Source organism: Ictalurus furcatus, chromosome 21 (genome assembly GCF_023375685.1).
Source record: "Ictalurus furcatus strain D&B chromosome 21, Billie_1.0, whole genome shotgun sequence".
In the NCBI taxonomy this organism is placed as follows: Eukaryota; Metazoa; Chordata; class Actinopteri; order Siluriformes; family Ictaluridae; genus Ictalurus; species Ictalurus furcatus.
The window spans coordinates 14367912-14385692 of NC_071275.1; the positions used below are offsets into that span (position 1 = coordinate 14367912).

Below are 17781 nucleotides of genomic sequence, written 5' to 3' on the forward strand. Positions count from 1 at the left end.
GTGAATTAGTGCTTGTCAAGGTGACTCTCGGCAGGTCAGGAACATCTTATCTTAGATCGTCATGACTCAAAAATCTTTCATTCAGGGACCCCGAATGCACAATAGTTGCCCAGATCTAATCTGTAGTATAGAGCAAAGCCACAAAAGAGCACTGTTGCCACATATTCCCTGCAGTTCAGTACCTGTCAGAAATGATTGGATGTCTATACATACAGTATGTGCCTACATTAAAACCCATAAACTCTGACTGAATCGAGCCAGTGTGTGTATGAGTGTGTGTCTTGGCATGACCCCCACCGAGCCTAACGTGCCCGAAATTCCATCTCGATCAGCCATTTCCGCTTTGCCCAAACAAACAAAAGGAAGCTGTGAAAAGAAGCGGTCTCCTAGCAACCACCACGTTCAGTAGCCCCCTTTTTCCCCATGGATTCAGAGTGTGCTGCTTTTTTCCCTTCCTGGTCTGAAACCTCTATCCCTGTACAAATATTATTACTCGTTCAATGCCCGGATCTTCCAACAGGATCCCTTGTTCAAACGATTTTTTTTTTTTTTTTTTTTTTTTAAACATTCTAGGTTCACAACCCCTCTCTTCTCTCTCTCCACTCTGACCACACTTGATTTTTTGTTCTTCTCAATTGATTTAGGAATCCGCTCAGGTCATACCGCTGATCGTGGAGAGCTGCATTCGCTTCATCAGCCGACACGGTAATATCTCTCTCTCTCTCTCTCTCTCTCTCTCTCTCATGGTCTAGCGCTTGGCTGTAAGCCCTGCAGCTCCTGTTCCTCTCCCTGTCCAAGTGAACAAAATGTTCACTACGGTTCATTAATCACTATGTCTGCTCTGTGCAGCAGAACCATTTAATACTGTAGCTCATAAATTTTCATTTATAACAGTACAATAAAATGTGGTTTGGCTTTGATACACAGTCTTGATCATCCCTTAATCAATCTTTCTGAAATGAAGTGCAGTTCAAGGTCTGGAAGTCTTATCAAAGACATGAACGCACTAGTGAAGTGAAGAAGGTCTTTGAGGATTTCCTGTGTTTTCTTACTTGAAAAGGCAACATAAAGTGATGTCACTTTGTCCGCAGGCCTGCACCATGAGGGTATTTTCCGAGTGTCTGGCTCACAAGTGGAGGTCAATGACATTAAGAATGCATTTGAGAGGGGTAAGATGATCTAATCCAATGCTCTTCCATCCCTTTATTTTCTGTAGCTCTCAGCATTATGAAATGGATGACTCACTATATTCAGTTGCCAAAATGAATCTCAGCTCTTTTACTTTGTCTCTCTCTCTCTCTCTCACACACTCACTCTCACTCTCTCGCTCTCTCTCAGGTGAGGATCCTCTGGCTGGAGATCAGAATGATCACGACATGGACTCCATTGCCGGCGTCCTCAAACTCTACTTCAGAGGCTTGGAAAACGCCCTCTTCCCAAAGGAGGTCTTCCATGACCTCATGGCCTGTGTCTGTGAGTGTGCACTTCACCCCCCTTCACTTCCTCACACTACACACAGATCTCACTGCTAAGATACTATTCAATTATCCATAATATTTATATTTAGTAATGAAAAAAGAAATCCACACTGAAATGTTTAAGATCCAATGTACCTCTTATAGTCACCTTAATTAAGTCTATTGATACACATTTCTCCTAATAGACATAGGAGAAGGGCTTGGGATTAATGCATGCAATTTTTAACAATTTAAAAAATTTTACAATTTACAAACAGGCTTTATGGTGGACACTATGCTGCCTCTACAGTGTCTACACTATTATTTTGTATATCTTATGTATTGAGCACATATAGTGAACAGGAAGCCATTTTGGGCTGTGTTAATACGATGTGTTGCTTGTAGTTGAAGATTTTTTTTTTTTTTTACATGGATCATACATACATTTACATACATCATCAGGCAAGAGACATGAACATGGAGAATACAAATGAAATGAAAACATAACGTTTATGATAAAGATTTAGGCTTTACAATAGTACGTAATTGGGGGTGGGGGGATGTGGCATGGTGGCTTACCCTTAGTGGTCAGCCCATTTGCCTCACACGTCTGCGTTCGAGGGTTCGATTCACACCTCCGCTCTATATGCGTGGAGTTTGCATGCTCTTCCCAAACCAGATGTACTCCGGTTTCCTCCCCTACTTCAAATAAATGCATTGTAGGCTGATTCGCATCTCTAAATTGTCCGTAGTGTGTGGGTGTGTGTCCGATTGTGCCCTGCGATGGGTTAGAACCCCAGCCATGGTGTCCCCTGCTTTGTGCCCAGAGTCCCCTGGGATAGGCTCCAGACTCCCTGCGACCCTGTGTAGGATAAGGGGCGCAAAAAATGGATGGAATAGTATATAGTGTATGAGCAGTGTAGAAGTACTAATAATGTTCATAAATTTGAGGTGCTGCGAATCTCCAGAACTATTAGATGCAGCTAGCTGATCATTCTAGCTATCTAGCTTAGCAGGTTTTTTGTTGTTTTGGTTTGTTTGTTTTTCACCCAATCTGTCTACTCCATGTATTTTATTATCCAAAATATGCATTTTATTCTCAAAATTGAGCCAAAAAGGCATAAACCGGATAAGGCAGCGTTCGCAAATCCCTCGCTCTCACCAAATATAACATAATTTTCAATACAAAAATACTGAGAAAGTCAACAACATGTTTGTTTCTTTTTTAGTCACTAGCCAACTATCATGTGGTCTTTAACAACTTTTTAACTGGGCAATGTTAAATCTGACTATCATCTATTATTCACTAGCTTCAAACCAAAATAGAGAACAGTGCTACATGCTACATGCCCTACATGCTGAGCAAGAAAAAAAACTAAAACTCCACAGTCATAAATCCATTTTCCTCTTATGGTGTATCTTTCATTATCTGAATCCCAACTGCTTTGTTAATTTGTTGCTGTAGCTGTATTATATTTAAAAAAAAATAATTATTACTTAAATCCATTTGATTACAAAATCATTCACTAGCCTATTACATACGACAGACATACTACACACTACTCGTTTAGTTTAATTTGGAAAGTAAGTGCACTGCAATATGGAGAAATATTGGTCTGTTTGAGCACTGTCTCATTAATGCTGTAAAAAAAAAAATGACTGTCATGAATGTGTCCCTGCAGCCATGGAGAATCTCCAGGATCGAGCTGCCCACATTCGCAAGGTCCTTCTGTCTCTTCCCAGCAACACCCTGGTCATCATGCGCTACCTGTTTGCGTTCCTCAACCAGTAAGTGCTTTCACTGATTTATGATTAGCTCTTGCTTCTGGTTAGCTGGAGCTGATCCTAGATCAGCACTGTCACAGATGTTTTATACATATGGGCCAGGTTCAAAAGCTGTAAGGGCTGCAGGGAGGTTTGGCAAATGAGGTCACCATTCACGTCTGCGGTTAATTTGTGATTTAGAGGCGAAGCTCGAGCCGGACTCCACTGGGATTGTTAAAAAGCTGTGAGCTTTTGCGTGGTGGACCAGAGCTAATCTTAGCTTCACTTTTCTAACACTAAACCTATGTGCTTTATAATCTTACCATTTTACAAGTATTTTTATTATAAGGTATACTATATGTTTTGGGGTTTTTTTTTGTTTTTTTAAGGAATCCACATCCGAGGTGCCAACATCAGCTTTTTGTAATGCTTCCATTCCTGTCCCCTACTTTTCTACGTTCTGGGTTTTTTTTTTTTCCTTGGAAGTCTTGCTTAATCTTAATGTATGATATGGTCTTGCTTTTGCTCCATCTGATGCATGTGTGTGCAGGAGTGTATGTGGATTCCTCCGCTGACAAAAGCCACTACAGGCCAGATATCATAGCCAGAGTGAGGGATAAAGAGAAAAAGAGAGTGGGATAAAGGGATAGAAGTATGGTGTTGCTTTCATGCTACTAGTAATATTTCCTCTCTGAAAGAGGGCTCTGTTTGCGTGACTATAATAGTCCAGTGACAGAATGGCTCTGTTAAGCTGCCTCTTTCTGTTGTAATATCTTTTCAACCTCACTTACCTGTTGAAACATACATGCTTTTGTATCATTACCACCACTAGTATGTGATTTAAGTATAAATAGTGTAATAGTATAATGTTGGACAAGGTTAAAAGGTCAAAGGAGAGGTTGCCCAATAAAAATGCACGCTAAAGCACATTAAATTAAATTAAAACGCAGTTCTCCAAATATATTTATTTCTTTAGAACGTCATCTGTTCATTCCGAATAGCGCACACACACTGGCATTTGGGCTAATTACCCATACTGAAACCATAAACTCAGCGACCACTTTATTAGGAACACCTGTACTCTTGCTCATTCGTGCATAAACTCCGCCCGCAGAACTGCTGACCGTGCACCACAGAATGGTGCGGAAAACAAAACCATTCGGTGAGTGGCTGTTCTGTGGGCGGAAATGCCTTGTTGATGAGAGAGCTCAGGATAGAACGGCCAGACTAGTCTGAGCTGACCGGAAGACCACGGTGACTCAGATAACCACTCTGTACAACCATGGTGAGCAGAAAAGCATCCCAGAATGCACAGCATGCCGTACTTTGAGGCCAGGTGAGGTTCATCCGATCTTCAATTGTGTGGTTGGTGACACATGGTTTTAAGTATATACAGTCTTAATCACTTCCAAACATATGGTCTAGCCCTAAAAAGTGCCCTATTAGGGGCTTGAAAAAAGTGTAAAAGATAAAAAGGAAGAAAAGTAAGTGGATCTCTGTGAACTAGTTGTACCCACTCATAAATCCTGACCTGAGCTTCTCCATATGGATTTGTTTGACCCCAGTGCCCTAGCCACCTCCCTCCCCGTGTGTCTGATTCACTACAGTTCTGTCTGACTCATGGTCTCGTCACAGATCACAATAACACTATAGTGCACTGTGGGACAGTGAGAAATGTGCTAAACGAGCGTAATTTCCCCAAGGACAATCACACAGCGTTGTGTCTGCCTCAGGCCTAATGAACTTTTATAGACAAGGTTAAGTGTTTGGAAAAAGTGTAGATCTTTTTTAATCTGGGACATGTGCAGATTTGAACACAATTTCTCAAATATCATTAAAAGCGAACAAATTGTGAACAAAGTATTTTGAAAATGTGCAAAACGACAGAACGTAAGATGCAGTCAGTAGCGTGCCAGCCCAAAACCTGCTTGGGACACGCGTTCGTTCGTTCTCTCTTTCTTTCTTTCTTTCTTTTTTTTCTTATCTTAGTATTTTCTTCTTTTCTTTTTTTTCTTTTCTTTTTTGTTTGTTTGTTTAATCGTCCCTCATTGCCTCTTTTATTTACTTATTTTTATTTTATTTTATTGTGTAGTATGTAATCATTTACATGTATTTGTATTTTCATTCAGATTCTTTACTCACTAAATTTACAATAAAACAAAATTCCTTGATGCTCTTTCTGATTATTTTTATGTTAAAAAGCGTCTTATTAATTTAATCTCAGGAAAGTATCAATTAATTTAACCTGCCTCTGAAGATGTCCTCTCCTGTTGTTCTGGGTTTATGTGCATTTTGCTAACTGCAAAATAGAGGTACACTTTTGTTTTCCACCCAGAAACATTTCCGATTTTCCCTTCCCATTTTCCCCCCCATGTTTTTCTGCAGTCTTTCCCAGTACAGTGAGGACAACATGATGGACCCCTATAACCTGGCCATCTGCTTCGGCCCCACACTCATGTCTGTCCCTGAGGGTCATGACCAGGTCTCTTGTCAGGCCCATGTGAACGAGCTGATCAAGACTATCATCATCCACCACGAGAGCATCTTCCCTGGGCCACGTGAGCTTGAGGGCCCTGTGTACGAGCGCGGAGGAGCCACTGAAGAATACTGGTGAGCTCTGATTTTGGATCTTCGGGATTTTCAGACAGTTGCGTGTGCTTTATTAAATGTGCTGGCTTTATTTGTTAACTTGAAAGTTAACTTAACATAATTCTTTCGATTTGACAGAGTATCGATTTTCATTTTTACATTGCAAATGAGACCCATCATCTCCTCCTGTTTGAATCAGGAAACCAGTAAAAATCTTCTGAAAAAATCTTCTGAAATCAGTAAAAGGGGGGAAAAAATAAATAAAAATCTCATGCTGTTTGAGATGTGTAGTGAGTATTTGATGGTCAAAATGAAAATGTAAGGCATAAAAAGTGTTTCTTTTTTCGTTTGTAAATTTACTTGAGTAGGAGTACTATATTTCCGTTTCAGTAATATTTGATTAAAGTACAAATCCTCCAATATAGTACTTAAGTAAAGTAACACAAAACAATTACTCAAGTATTTCCCCCTCCTGTATATAGATCATATAGTGGCAAATAGGTTCAATACAAATATGATATTAATATGATATTTTGTCATATAGTAAAACGTATTTTCTAAACTGAATGCCACATGCACTGTGTACATGAGTATCAATCACTGAAATAAATATGTGACCACAGTAGCTGAATCTGAAGCGGAGGCTTATCGATCACACTTAACACACAAACACACACTGTTTAGTAGAGTGGGTCTCTTTAGTAGCCAGAAGCACCTGATGACCCTTAGCCCGTCACCAAGGCCCAGTTTTGTATAAAGATCAGATTCATCTTGGCTGACATGCCCTTATTGCTGTTTTTAAGAGGGTCCTTTACTAATGGCATGGACACTCACTATTTTATATGATCTGTTTGTATGTTGTGGAAGGAAATGGGCTCAGAGTGCTGACTCAGGATTGCTTTAGACGCTAAAGCAGGAGGAGAGCGATTCAGATTTTAAACATTCAGTATGCACATTTCATATTTCCCATAATAACTTATCTTTCTAGATTAATACAGGAACCTACCAGATAGCAAAGTAAGTTTTAGTCTGTGTCAGCTTTGCTTTATTATTCAGTCTGTCTTAATGCAAAGCAGCAATGTGTTTGGGAAGTTTGTTTAGAAAGTCGAACAATAAGATTTTGTCCTTTTAAAAGGTACAGTGTAGTGTAAGGCACAGTGGGCATTAAGATGAAAATCAGGGAACTTGCTTTTGTTTGCACAGGAACCATTTGGTCTAAACCGTGGAATCTGTAGCAGGTTCATGTTACATAAAGAGCTTTTAGATGAAAGGCACAGACACACACACATGCATTTACGTTTGAGTGGGAAAGTTTGTATACCCTTAGGACAATATATTATGTTTCATAGATGTTCCTTCATAATTTCAATATACTAATAGATCTCCTTCTGACGTGTGTGTGTGTGTATGTATGTATGTATATATAAATATATATATATATATATATATATATATATATATATATATATATATATATATATATATATATATATATATAATATAATGTGTGTGTGTGTGTGTGAGTGTTACAATGAAACACACATTTTAATACTTTTATATTAATATTTGGATAAGCGCACCTTATATTAGAACCCTAATATTATGGTGCAGTCATTTCCGCTTGATCTCTATAGTCAAAAAATACACTTCATTAACTAAACAGACTTGTGGGTGACAGATGGGACGTGTCTTTTTGTGTTTATTTTACAGAAAACTATCAATATTCATACATACTCTGATAAAATACCACTTCTCTGTGTTTACAAGAAAACTACAGCTGCAAATTTCTCATTCAGAATACTACAGTCCGTAATAAAATTTGAGCAATAAATGTTTAAAAAAAGAGTCTTGTACCGCAAGACGTGGGCTGTCTTTTCGTTACTCTCTCACTCACACACACACACACACACACACACACACAAGTGCTGTTTCCTTACGTTGCTGCCGTTCCAAAACAAGTGGCCATTGCACGTGAGCTTTGCCAAGAGCTACGCTATAATCCCAAAGACCCAATTAGCACTTCATCTCTCCAACTCCCAGCGTCCCTCACTCCCTCGCTCCCATCCTATGAAACACAGCTTTTATTAGTGCTCGCTCTCTGCGTAGTAAATCACATGGCATTAGACTAAAGGGAAACAGGACAGGTATCAGACCATACGTCTGCTCAGCCGAGCGCTGGCAACTCCCCATGGAGTCTGCAAGAAAATGATTATTATGGCAATGTTTTGCATGACTCGTCTATGGAAGCTCAAATGGTAAAGCCATATTGGAGTATATAAACATTTCAGGACAGCAGAATAGTTAGTCAGCATCTACAAAAATGTCTGTGATGCTGATATCTGTCAGAAAACAAGACGCTTCACTTTAGAACACTCGGTCACATTCATACATGGTTTAGGTGAAGCCTGTCCATTTTCTTTTTGAAACTCTTCTCTGCTAATACCTCATACATTATTTTTCCTAGCAGACTTGTAGAAATACTGTACTGTAGGTGCTGCTTAGTGTCAGAGATGCACACAGACCCGGCTTACCCAAGTCCTACTTCAAATCTCACTTCAAAGCAACAGCACAGCTGTTTTTATCTCAGCGGAGGAGATGAAAAGTCGCAACAGTAACCGGGTCTTAGGATACTCCAAAGCTCTAGACCATGTCCCACTGGGATTTTCCTTGGCATAAACCGTCCCATTTATCATCTGATGTAATCAGTAATTGCTGTATCAATTTACACAGATGAATCTGATTTAGAGATTTGATCAGTGTGATTGTGGCTAAGCATGATTGAGCTGGTTTATGTCATTGCTAATGCCTGCTGATGCGTACATTTCAATTGAGGTTTGTCCCAACCTGTGCCTCAATGTATGTTGTTTTCTGGTGCAGTGATGGCCAACACAACGAGCCCCCCCTAGTGGACGAACCAGCACCTGATACCGTCTCGGACACCCATAACAGCGATGATGGTGAGTTGAAATACTACTAGACGGCATACACTCTTTCATCCCTTTTGCAGGTTTTATAACTGATTACAGCTCATCACATTTACTCTATTCACAGAGCATGGGCTTTTTAATAGTGTCTATAATTTTAACCACTTTCAACCTTAAAGCATATTATTCAGGAGCTCTTAAGAACGAATCAATAATTGCACGGAAACTAATAGAATATTTATGTAGTAATGTTAATGACGTTTGGACTCGCCCATAGATGCTGGGAATGTAAAGGGTTAAAAATGCCTATAATAGCATTTTAAAGGAAGGGAGAGATGAGAATCCTGCCAAACTGGTGGAACAATCCCCAAAATAATGTTAATAATAACGATAGTTTCTAGATTAGGTCTAGATTAAAAATGTGTTTTTTTTTTTTTTTTTTACTTTGCTTTCGTTCTAAAGCACTTTATCTGTATTATATCCGTGAATTATGCTTTTTATTGTTTAGTTTTAAAGTTGATTTAAAATTGTAAACATCTAAAATGTAAAACAAACAAACAAAAAAAACAATAAAAATAAAATTACAGTTTTTACACCTTAATTAAGAAGCACATTTAGTTGTTTTTCAATTTGAATAGCTTCTATATAAATAGTGTTTTTAAAGGATCTTTAATTATGAACTTAACTTATTAATATACACTGATATTACAAAATGCAAAATTATTAATGTTATGTTCGAAATACTATAATATAGAAGAAAAGTACAGGATTTTGCTTGCTGTATTTACACTTTTTTAGACATTCCTGTCTGAAAATGCTATCACACTATTATCATATAAGAAATTGTTTAATCCACAATCAAGGATAGAATTTTGCTTGCTGTGTGCACTTTGCAAGTATTTCCATGTCTGGTTTATTATTCAAATGCTTTTTTTTCCCAGTCTGTCTGATAATGTGCATGGCTACAGCAACTTGCCTGCTGATGAAGGATGTGCTCTAACCTGCCTGGCTTCCTAAGCAATAATCCTCCCTTTCTCCATCTCTCCCTCTCTCTTTTCCACCTCTTTTCTCCACCTCATTTCCTCGCCTTTCTTCCTCTGTCTTCTCCTGGCAATGCATCTCCGGCATCTGACACCCAGGCTCATTGAACGTTTCAGAGTCAGACCCCATTGAGGCCATCGCACGCTTCGACTACTCGGGCCGTAACAACCGTGAGCTCTCGTTTAAGAAGGGCGCCTCGCTGCTGCTCTACCAGCGTGCTTCTGACGACTGGTGGGAGGGGCGACACAACGGCGTCGACGGCCTCGTGCCCCACCAGTACATCGTGCTCCAGGACGTGTAATGATTTAGTTATATGTTTAACAGTAGGAGTACTTCAGAATAAATACTGGATGTATAGATTAGAGTTATATACAGAAGAGATGTATTGCTTTTATTATACATTCTGAAATGACCCTGCATGTGTTACTCTCCCAGCGCGGATGGTGGTTACACAGGTCGAGGCAGTCCAAAAGCTGACCTAGAGGGTCCCCATGATGGAGTAGAGGAGAAAGTGTCTACCAGAGGCAATGCCAGCTCTCCCATTGGAGGCCATGTAGCTGATATCTATCTGGCCAATCTCAACAAGTAAGATCTTTCTCTTAGTTTGTGTGTGCGTTTGTGTAGTTGTTAGGTCAGAGATATGCCTTTATTTGTCAAAACAGTAAACAAGATCAATATTGTAAAGGTCAGTACTGCTAAACTGGCTGACCCCAAATCGATGCTGTGCCATAAGATCTGTGGGAGAATCGATTTGACGTATTGGATGTTGGAGTGACTATGAGCCTGAATGTATTTATGAACTGTCATGACTGTGTTAAAATGTAATCCTTGTCATAAGATGGAGGAGGGAATAGAAAACCTACTCTGTCCCTGTCTGTAACAGGATGAGGAAGCGTCCAGAATCCAGTGGAATCCGCAGAACGTTCCGGCCAGTAGACGGCACCGGCGAGGGCTTGTCCGTACCCACGGGAGGTCTGAGAGGCACTTCGTTGCCTGCAGCTGTGTTGCCCAAAGAGGGCACAGACAAGCGGCCACTGAGCGCTCACAGTGTCCTCAACTCCATCACCCGCCACTCATCCCTCAAAGCCAAGGTGGAGAGCCCTCAGTTCCGCAGAGGCACCCCTGCTGGACGCTCCAAGAGTTTTAGCAACCATCGACCTCTCGACCCCGAAGTGTTCTCACAGGTTGAGCATAGCTCACAGGTGAGACGTTACATTAGCTTTCATTTATCATGTGCAGTACTATCTTCTGTTGAGTTTATAGCAATACAACAGCAAGAATTTAGTGGAAAATATACAAAATAACTCCTTCATGTTCTCATTCTCATCAACAAAATATCTCATACATGAGCAACAGGGCTTCAGGGTGTGATGTATCTGAATCTTCAGATGATTCAGAATGCAGCAGCACGTCTCATCTTCAACCAGCCCAAAAGAACCCATGTCACACCCCACTTCATCTCCCTCCACTGGCTTCCTGTAGCCGCCTGTATCAAATTCAAGGCCTTGATGCTCACGCTGGATCAGCACCCTCATACCTCAACACTCTCCTTAAGGCTTACGTTCCCTCACGCAATCTGGATCGGTTAACGACCGACGCTTAGTAATGTCTATTCAGCGTGGCTCAAGGTCCCTTTCCAGAACCTTCACACTAACTGTCCCTCAGTGGTGGAATGAACTTCCAACCTCAATCCGGACTGCAGAACTCAATTATAAATCTTGTATGGTAGCATATATGTATCGTTCTCCGCTTGATATATCGCTTTGCTTGTATTTCCTCATTTGTAAGTCACTTTGGATAAAAGCATCTGCTAAATGAATGAAAGTAAATGATTAGAGGAAGTTTGTTCGATCTCCTCCAGTAACAAGCACGGTTTTACTTTACTACCTCACTTTTATTTTGTTTAGTTTAATCAACAGAAAGTTCCACTGCATTTGACAGTTTAAACTGTTATTGCAAGGACTGATAGATGGAGCTCTTGTAAGTGAACAGTATACATGATTGCACTAAACGTATGTTGGCCTGTATGTGGCCATACAGTCCACAGTCTTTGCTCCCTGCGGCAGCTTCCCTCTGAGAAGTGCTAAGATGGACTTGCGTTTGTGGAGCAATTTCATGGTCGGCTGGCGGCGCGTGATTGATCCGGCTCAAGGCAGCAATTCATTTGGAGTGGTCTCATGCTGGATGAAGCTCAGGGAGGTGTCTGGGTAGATTACAGCTTTTAGATGAGACTCCGTATGGAGTGAGTATGAGACTCCTCACCCAGCAGACAGCTAAACGTAATGGACACTTGCACTGGCTATAACAGCAGTGTATAGGAAGTCTTTCTGAAGAAACAGGTGTATGATATTGGCCAAAAGCCACGATTAATATCTACAGTATTACTGAAGCTTATGATTAGTAGGGAGGTGAAAAAAGGCAACACCTAAATATCAACACTTTGTACGTCAGAATATTTTTGGGAAGTTCTCCTGTCATTCCTGCAGCCTCAAAAAAGACATCACTCGGAGGGTGGGGAAACTTTAGTCACTGTGGCATGCCATAGTCTCTAAAAAAGAGAAGATGAAGAAGAAAAAAAGAATGTAGTAGACTGCTGATATCCAACCAGTCAGAACTATAACTTTTTTACTTTCTCTCTCTTCATGTCTCACATCTCTTTTTCTGCTCTTATCACTGTTCCTAACATTAACCGCTAGCTAGTTTATCTATTGTTAATTAGCTAACTAACATTAACCTGTATCTAACTTGGGTATTTTTTAGCTAGCTAACTTGAGTACCTTTTCCTAGCTTGCTAGCATTCATTTCTAGCTGACTTTGGTATCTTTAGTTAGCTCACTAGCAATGCAATAACCTTTATCTTACTTGGGTATTTATAGCTAGCTTACTAGCCTTGACCTCTAGCTAACTTGGGCATCCTTAGCTAATTTACTACTGTTAACCAAATGATAACGTATGCTTATCTAATTATAATATAATAATTATAGTTGCTCTCTTATCTTTTCCTCTTTTTCTTTTATTCATAGTCATATACTCTTTGTTCCTATATTAATGTTTTCCTCTGTCCCTCAGGAAATCCAGGCGACCATGAGCACGGCACTGAGTGAACTGCAGGATCTGGACAAGAAGAGCAGCATGAAGCCGGCGCCTGACGTCGTGCTCGACACTCTGGAGCAGCTGAAGAGCGGCGGAGCCTCCGAGCCATCCAGCCCGCTGCACTCCCGTCCACTCCAGCACCAGCTCCAGTGCCCACTCCAGCGCAGCGCCAGCTCGGCCAGTGACGTGCCCTCCGCCTCACGCCCGGTCAAGAGCCCAGCACCTAAGAGCCCTCTGTCCTCAGGAATGACGGCCACTGCACTCTCTCCTTCCACTTCCACTTTCCGAGATAACCGGCCGCCAGCCACCAGACCCAAACCTGCAGTCTTCCCTAAAAGTAGCAGCACCAGCAGCACCACTAGTATCCCTCCATCTCCCCCACCACCTCCTCCACCTACCGATAAATCCTGCCCGGCTTGAGAAATCCGTAAAACCTTGCTTTATCGTGATTCCAGAATCCAGCCGCTGTTTGATCCTGATTAGTCAGTGGAGGGATAAATAACTAACCTCGTTTAATTAATCCATTATGGACCGTAACCTCAATTCTGAAATGCAGTGTGTGGATGTGAGTGTGTGTGTTGTCTGTGTGTGGTCCACATGCACATGGTGGGATGGATTTTTCAGCACTCTTGAAAACCCAAGAAAAAAAATTCTGGCTGGGACGTGAACACTCTCGATCCCTCTTTATAATCTAGGTTTAGTGATTTATTATTATTTTTTAAAGGGTTGTGAATTGGATTGGATTATTTTAGAAAATATGTAGCTGTGAATAACTCTTAAGTTCCTTTCACTCTCTCTCACTTTATACTTAAATACTTACTCTCGAGGGAGCTGGACTTTACTTGTGCCATGACGGAAACTGAACGTTACCGCAATACTCTACTACGGACTCCATAGCATTGTGCTGGGGGAAATAATGTATCTGTGTATTTATATGCAGCTTTTTTAAGTACTGAGATTGTGTCCATGTTTTCGTCAGGATAAGCGATGTTGGCTTGTATCCTCCTCACATTGGATATACCTGCATTTGGAATTCAGGATAAAGCCCAAATGCTTCAATACTTCTTCTCTGTAGGAATTCCAGCATGGCAACTTGCTTGCACTACTTTCTCTTGAACAGTAATACTACTTTCTTAACGATAACTGTTAATGCTATCTTTTTTGAACACTGATCAGCAGTTGTGATATATAACTTTAGCCTGTTGGCCGTGAACTATTATTAACCATTTATCCACAAGCACCTGGCAAGGTCTCAGGACAAAAAAACAAAAAAAGGAAGTAGCATCTTGCCTTATTGTATAACGTGAAGAGCAGCACTGTCAGATAGTGTCGGTTTTTGATCTTCACTTCACACCCACTTTATCTTATCTAGTTGAATCAGTAGAAAAAAAGTGGGCGGGATCATGGTGGTTTTTTGTCAGTAAAAAAAAAAAAGGAGGAGCTGCTTACTATTAAGTAGCGCTCACATTGAACTTTTGGCTTTCTGTTTTCTTACTTGTGCTTGGCCCCCATATGGAAAAAAATAGATAGCTAATGTTACTTCTAAATTCCCTCCAAAATCACATGCCCTCAGGATAATAGTGTGGTGGAAATCCTGCACAAAAGTGGCCAAACGTTCATGTAACTTGTCAGTCAGTACATTTACGTGGACAACAATAATCCAATATTAACCCAGTTGAGACGACACTCTGATTAAGAAACTACCCTGTAAACTGTGATTATTGATGACCTTAATCCGACCAAAGTCATACTCGAAGTAAACATAAATGGAATTATGACGTGTGGAATATTCCTGTTTTAGTCGCATTATGGAAGTGCATTATAGACATGTACACACCTTAATCACATTATTAACGTCGTGTGGGAGTTTTCACCGCATTTTGCGACAGGACACGTACACACACGGCAGTGCTCAACCATTTGACGGCAAACAAGAGACCACGGCTGCGTCCCAAACCGCATACTTACCTACTATATAGTAGGAGAAATACATGTATCTCAACTACTATATAGTAGGTAAGTACGCGGTTTGGGACGCAGTCCACGGCTTCAAGCAGTCTTCTATTAGCACGTATAGCATGATAAATAATTAACTACACTTGAAGCGTACGTAAAATTAAAAATGAAACACTCAAAACTGTATACGGTACCATAACGAAGACGACCTGTATGCTGATACGTGAAATTCTGGAGGGAACATTGGACGGTGTGGCGTGGGGACGTAATGGCATGTGCCGTTAATCCATCTATGTTCTATAACATGTAAAAAGGGGAACATGAAAGGAATATCCTAAAAGTAACTCATATAAACACCTTAATCAGAATATTGTCTTATTCAGAATAATGTCAATAATTAGATTACTGATGTCCATGTAAACGTAGTCACTGTCACGTGACCAATCAGTCTGATGCTACAAAAAATGCCCGAGTCTGAGAATTTGACATCTGATTCAGTGGGTAGATAAAATTGTGAGATTATTTGAAACAGCAGGTGAAACACCAAACTCTAATGGAATTGCACACCAATCAATAGAAGAGACCTCAAGACACTGGTTGCATCCTTACCTGAAAGGATTTAGCTCTATTACTGGGCCGATATACAGCATAACCAAGTATTAAGGGGAAAAAAAATTACACAGGCGACCAATTTTTGTCCAGGGAGCAACTTTTTTGCCTTTATATCTCCCAGCTTGACTATACAGCAAATCTTAAAACTTGCATGGTGCATAAGGTAAAGCTGTACTGCTTCTCAAACCTTTCCATTCTTATACCAGATTCACAAGCACTTCTTCATAGCTTACTCTTCATATTTCTCCTACAGTTCCTTTTCAATAGACATAATCCAGCAGAACAGAGGGTATTTCTGTGTATACCTGTAATTATTAAGATTTAGATTATAACTGGAAAAAAAAATGCTAAAGTGAGGAATGTCTTGTAAATTTGGTGACGTATTGATGCAAAAAAAAAAAAATAATAATAACGGTTTCCTTCTGCCTTACCTGAATTTATTTACAATTCTCGTGGGCCTTGCGTTTGCATCATGCTAATTGTGTATCTGTAAGTATGTTTCTATGTATGTTTATATGTATGTATAGTGTAAACCTCCTAATGGAGGCAGTTCGTTGATATTTGATCAAAACTTTAAACACTCCATGGGATTTGACTGTGGATATACAGATTTATGAAATGGCAGACACTTTTCTTAGTCTTTATGTGGAAATTAAGGATGAGAGCACGCTCTAAACTGGGATCGGGTTAATCCAACTCTTCAGTTTTTAGGATTTATCTCAGTGTTGTTAGAGATACTGTCAGCCCAAGATTTTTTGGATTGGAGATTTTGTGACAAACCAGTCTTCTGCATGTTTATATATTTCCCCAGATCTCTTAACTACATAAAATTGCCAGGCCGTTTTATCTCAAATCTGCGCCTCTTTCTCAGTTCATATAATCTATGTATGCTTTTTAAAGATTTTTCCCGAGACACCTTGACTATTTACAAGTCTTGATGTGGTGGATGGGAGTAAAAATAATGTTGGGTGTGTGTTTTGAAGTCAGGAAGAAAAAACATGCATGGGGCCGGTTGATTTTTTTTCAATAATTTTTCTTTTTTCAAGGGCAATGAAGACCCATTTATTAAAAGCCTTAACAGCATGGAAATGGTGAGAAATGCCTAGAAACTCTTCCAACCTGAAAGACCAGGAAAAAAAATCAGCAACTTAGCGAAGCGAAATTTTAAGAGGTCATCTTTTCTAGGAAAACTTTTTGGATGTTATTTTGTTCTGTGTTGTGTTGCAATTCTCTACATGTCTTAACTGGTGAATTAGGTATATCTCTGTGTGCTATGATTGGAAATTTACTCTTTGTGTTGTTCCTAATACCTCATAAAAGGCAACTGGAAACCAAATTGGAATGAAAAAAAGAAAAAAAAGAGGCATTAACATGCATAAAACATAATTAACTCATGCAAAGTGCTTGGTGAGATGTTCTGTCTTAATGTGTAACTTTTTTTTACTGTGCTGTTGGCTGAAGTCTCAGTTTACATATTACACACATCTTTATATTTTCAAGTCTGCAATTTTAAAACCGATTCTTAATTTGCACTTGAATCTGCATTGTATGTTGGTGAACAGATTGAGCGAGGGTTTGCTTTTTTTTTATCGTAACTATTGTTAAATGTGTATTTCCTATCCATTTTAAACAAGGCTGTAAAATGAACTGTTTTGTCAGAGGTATTTATAGTCGTCCATTCGAGTATATGTTAATGAGAGAAACCTGTGTTCAGATGTACTTTGTATATACAATGGTGTACATTACAGAGGTACATTCTTTCTCTTTGGTTTTCTTTCTTTCTTTCTTTCTTTCTTTTTGGAGAGGGGAGGGGTACAGGATTGTACAGTAATAGCAATAGTAGTTTACTCTCAAATACACCTTATATAATTCCATGCATAGTTCTTGTAGTAAACATTTTTTTAATAAACCGCTTGCTATACATGTCATTGACTTGGCTGAGTCTTTGTAATGTTTGAACATGAATCCAGTATAAATATAAAGCACAAGTAGTTGTGGGAAGCCTGGAGCCTATACCAGGGAACTCTGGGCATGAGGTGGGGTACACTCTGGACGGGGTGCCAACACAACACAGGGCACAATCTCACACACATTTACATACTATGGACAATTTAGCCTACAAAAAGGCCAATCATCCAAGGTGGAGGCGGAAGGCAAACATGCTAACCGCTAAGCCCCTGTGCCCCCCAACGTGATATGAATACAGTGTGGCATGATGGTACAGTGGGTAGTATTGGGACCTCGATCCTGAGCTGAGGTTGCTGTCTACTTGAAGTTGTACATATAGGTGCGTCTCAAAAAATTAGAATATCATGGAAAAGTTCCTTTTTTCTGTAATTTATTAT

At 39.9% G+C, this 17781-nt stretch overlaps 1 protein-coding gene across 3 annotated transcripts in view; it reads left to right on the forward strand.

Annotated features, from left to right (window-relative positions):
- Positions 1 to 17359, forward strand: part of srgap2 (SLIT-ROBO Rho GTPase activating protein 2) — a 109526-nt gene extending 92167 nt beyond the window's left edge. For 2 of the 3 annotated variants that reach the window (XM_053653203.1, XM_053653205.1), the window contains 10 exons: positions 645 to 705; positions 1092 to 1169; positions 1339 to 1473; positions 3140 to 3245; positions 5607 to 5831; positions 8688 to 8767; positions 9874 to 10072; positions 10211 to 10360; positions 10659 to 10977; positions 12845 to 17359. In XM_053653203.1, coding sequence (XP_053509178.1) covers positions 645 to 705; positions 1092 to 1169; positions 1339 to 1473; positions 3140 to 3245; positions 5607 to 5831; positions 8688 to 8767; positions 9874 to 10072; positions 10211 to 10360; positions 10659 to 10977; positions 12845 to 13288 — 1797 coding nt within the window. In that variant the 3' untranslated portion in view covers positions 13289 to 17359. The remainder of the gene's footprint in view (positions 1 to 644; positions 706 to 1091; positions 1170 to 1338; positions 1474 to 3139; positions 3246 to 5606; positions 5832 to 8687; positions 8768 to 9873; positions 10073 to 10210; positions 10361 to 10658; positions 10978 to 12844) is intronic. The other variant, XM_053653204.1, reaches the window with a different exon arrangement.
- Positions 17360 to 17781: the final 422 nt, after the last annotated feature.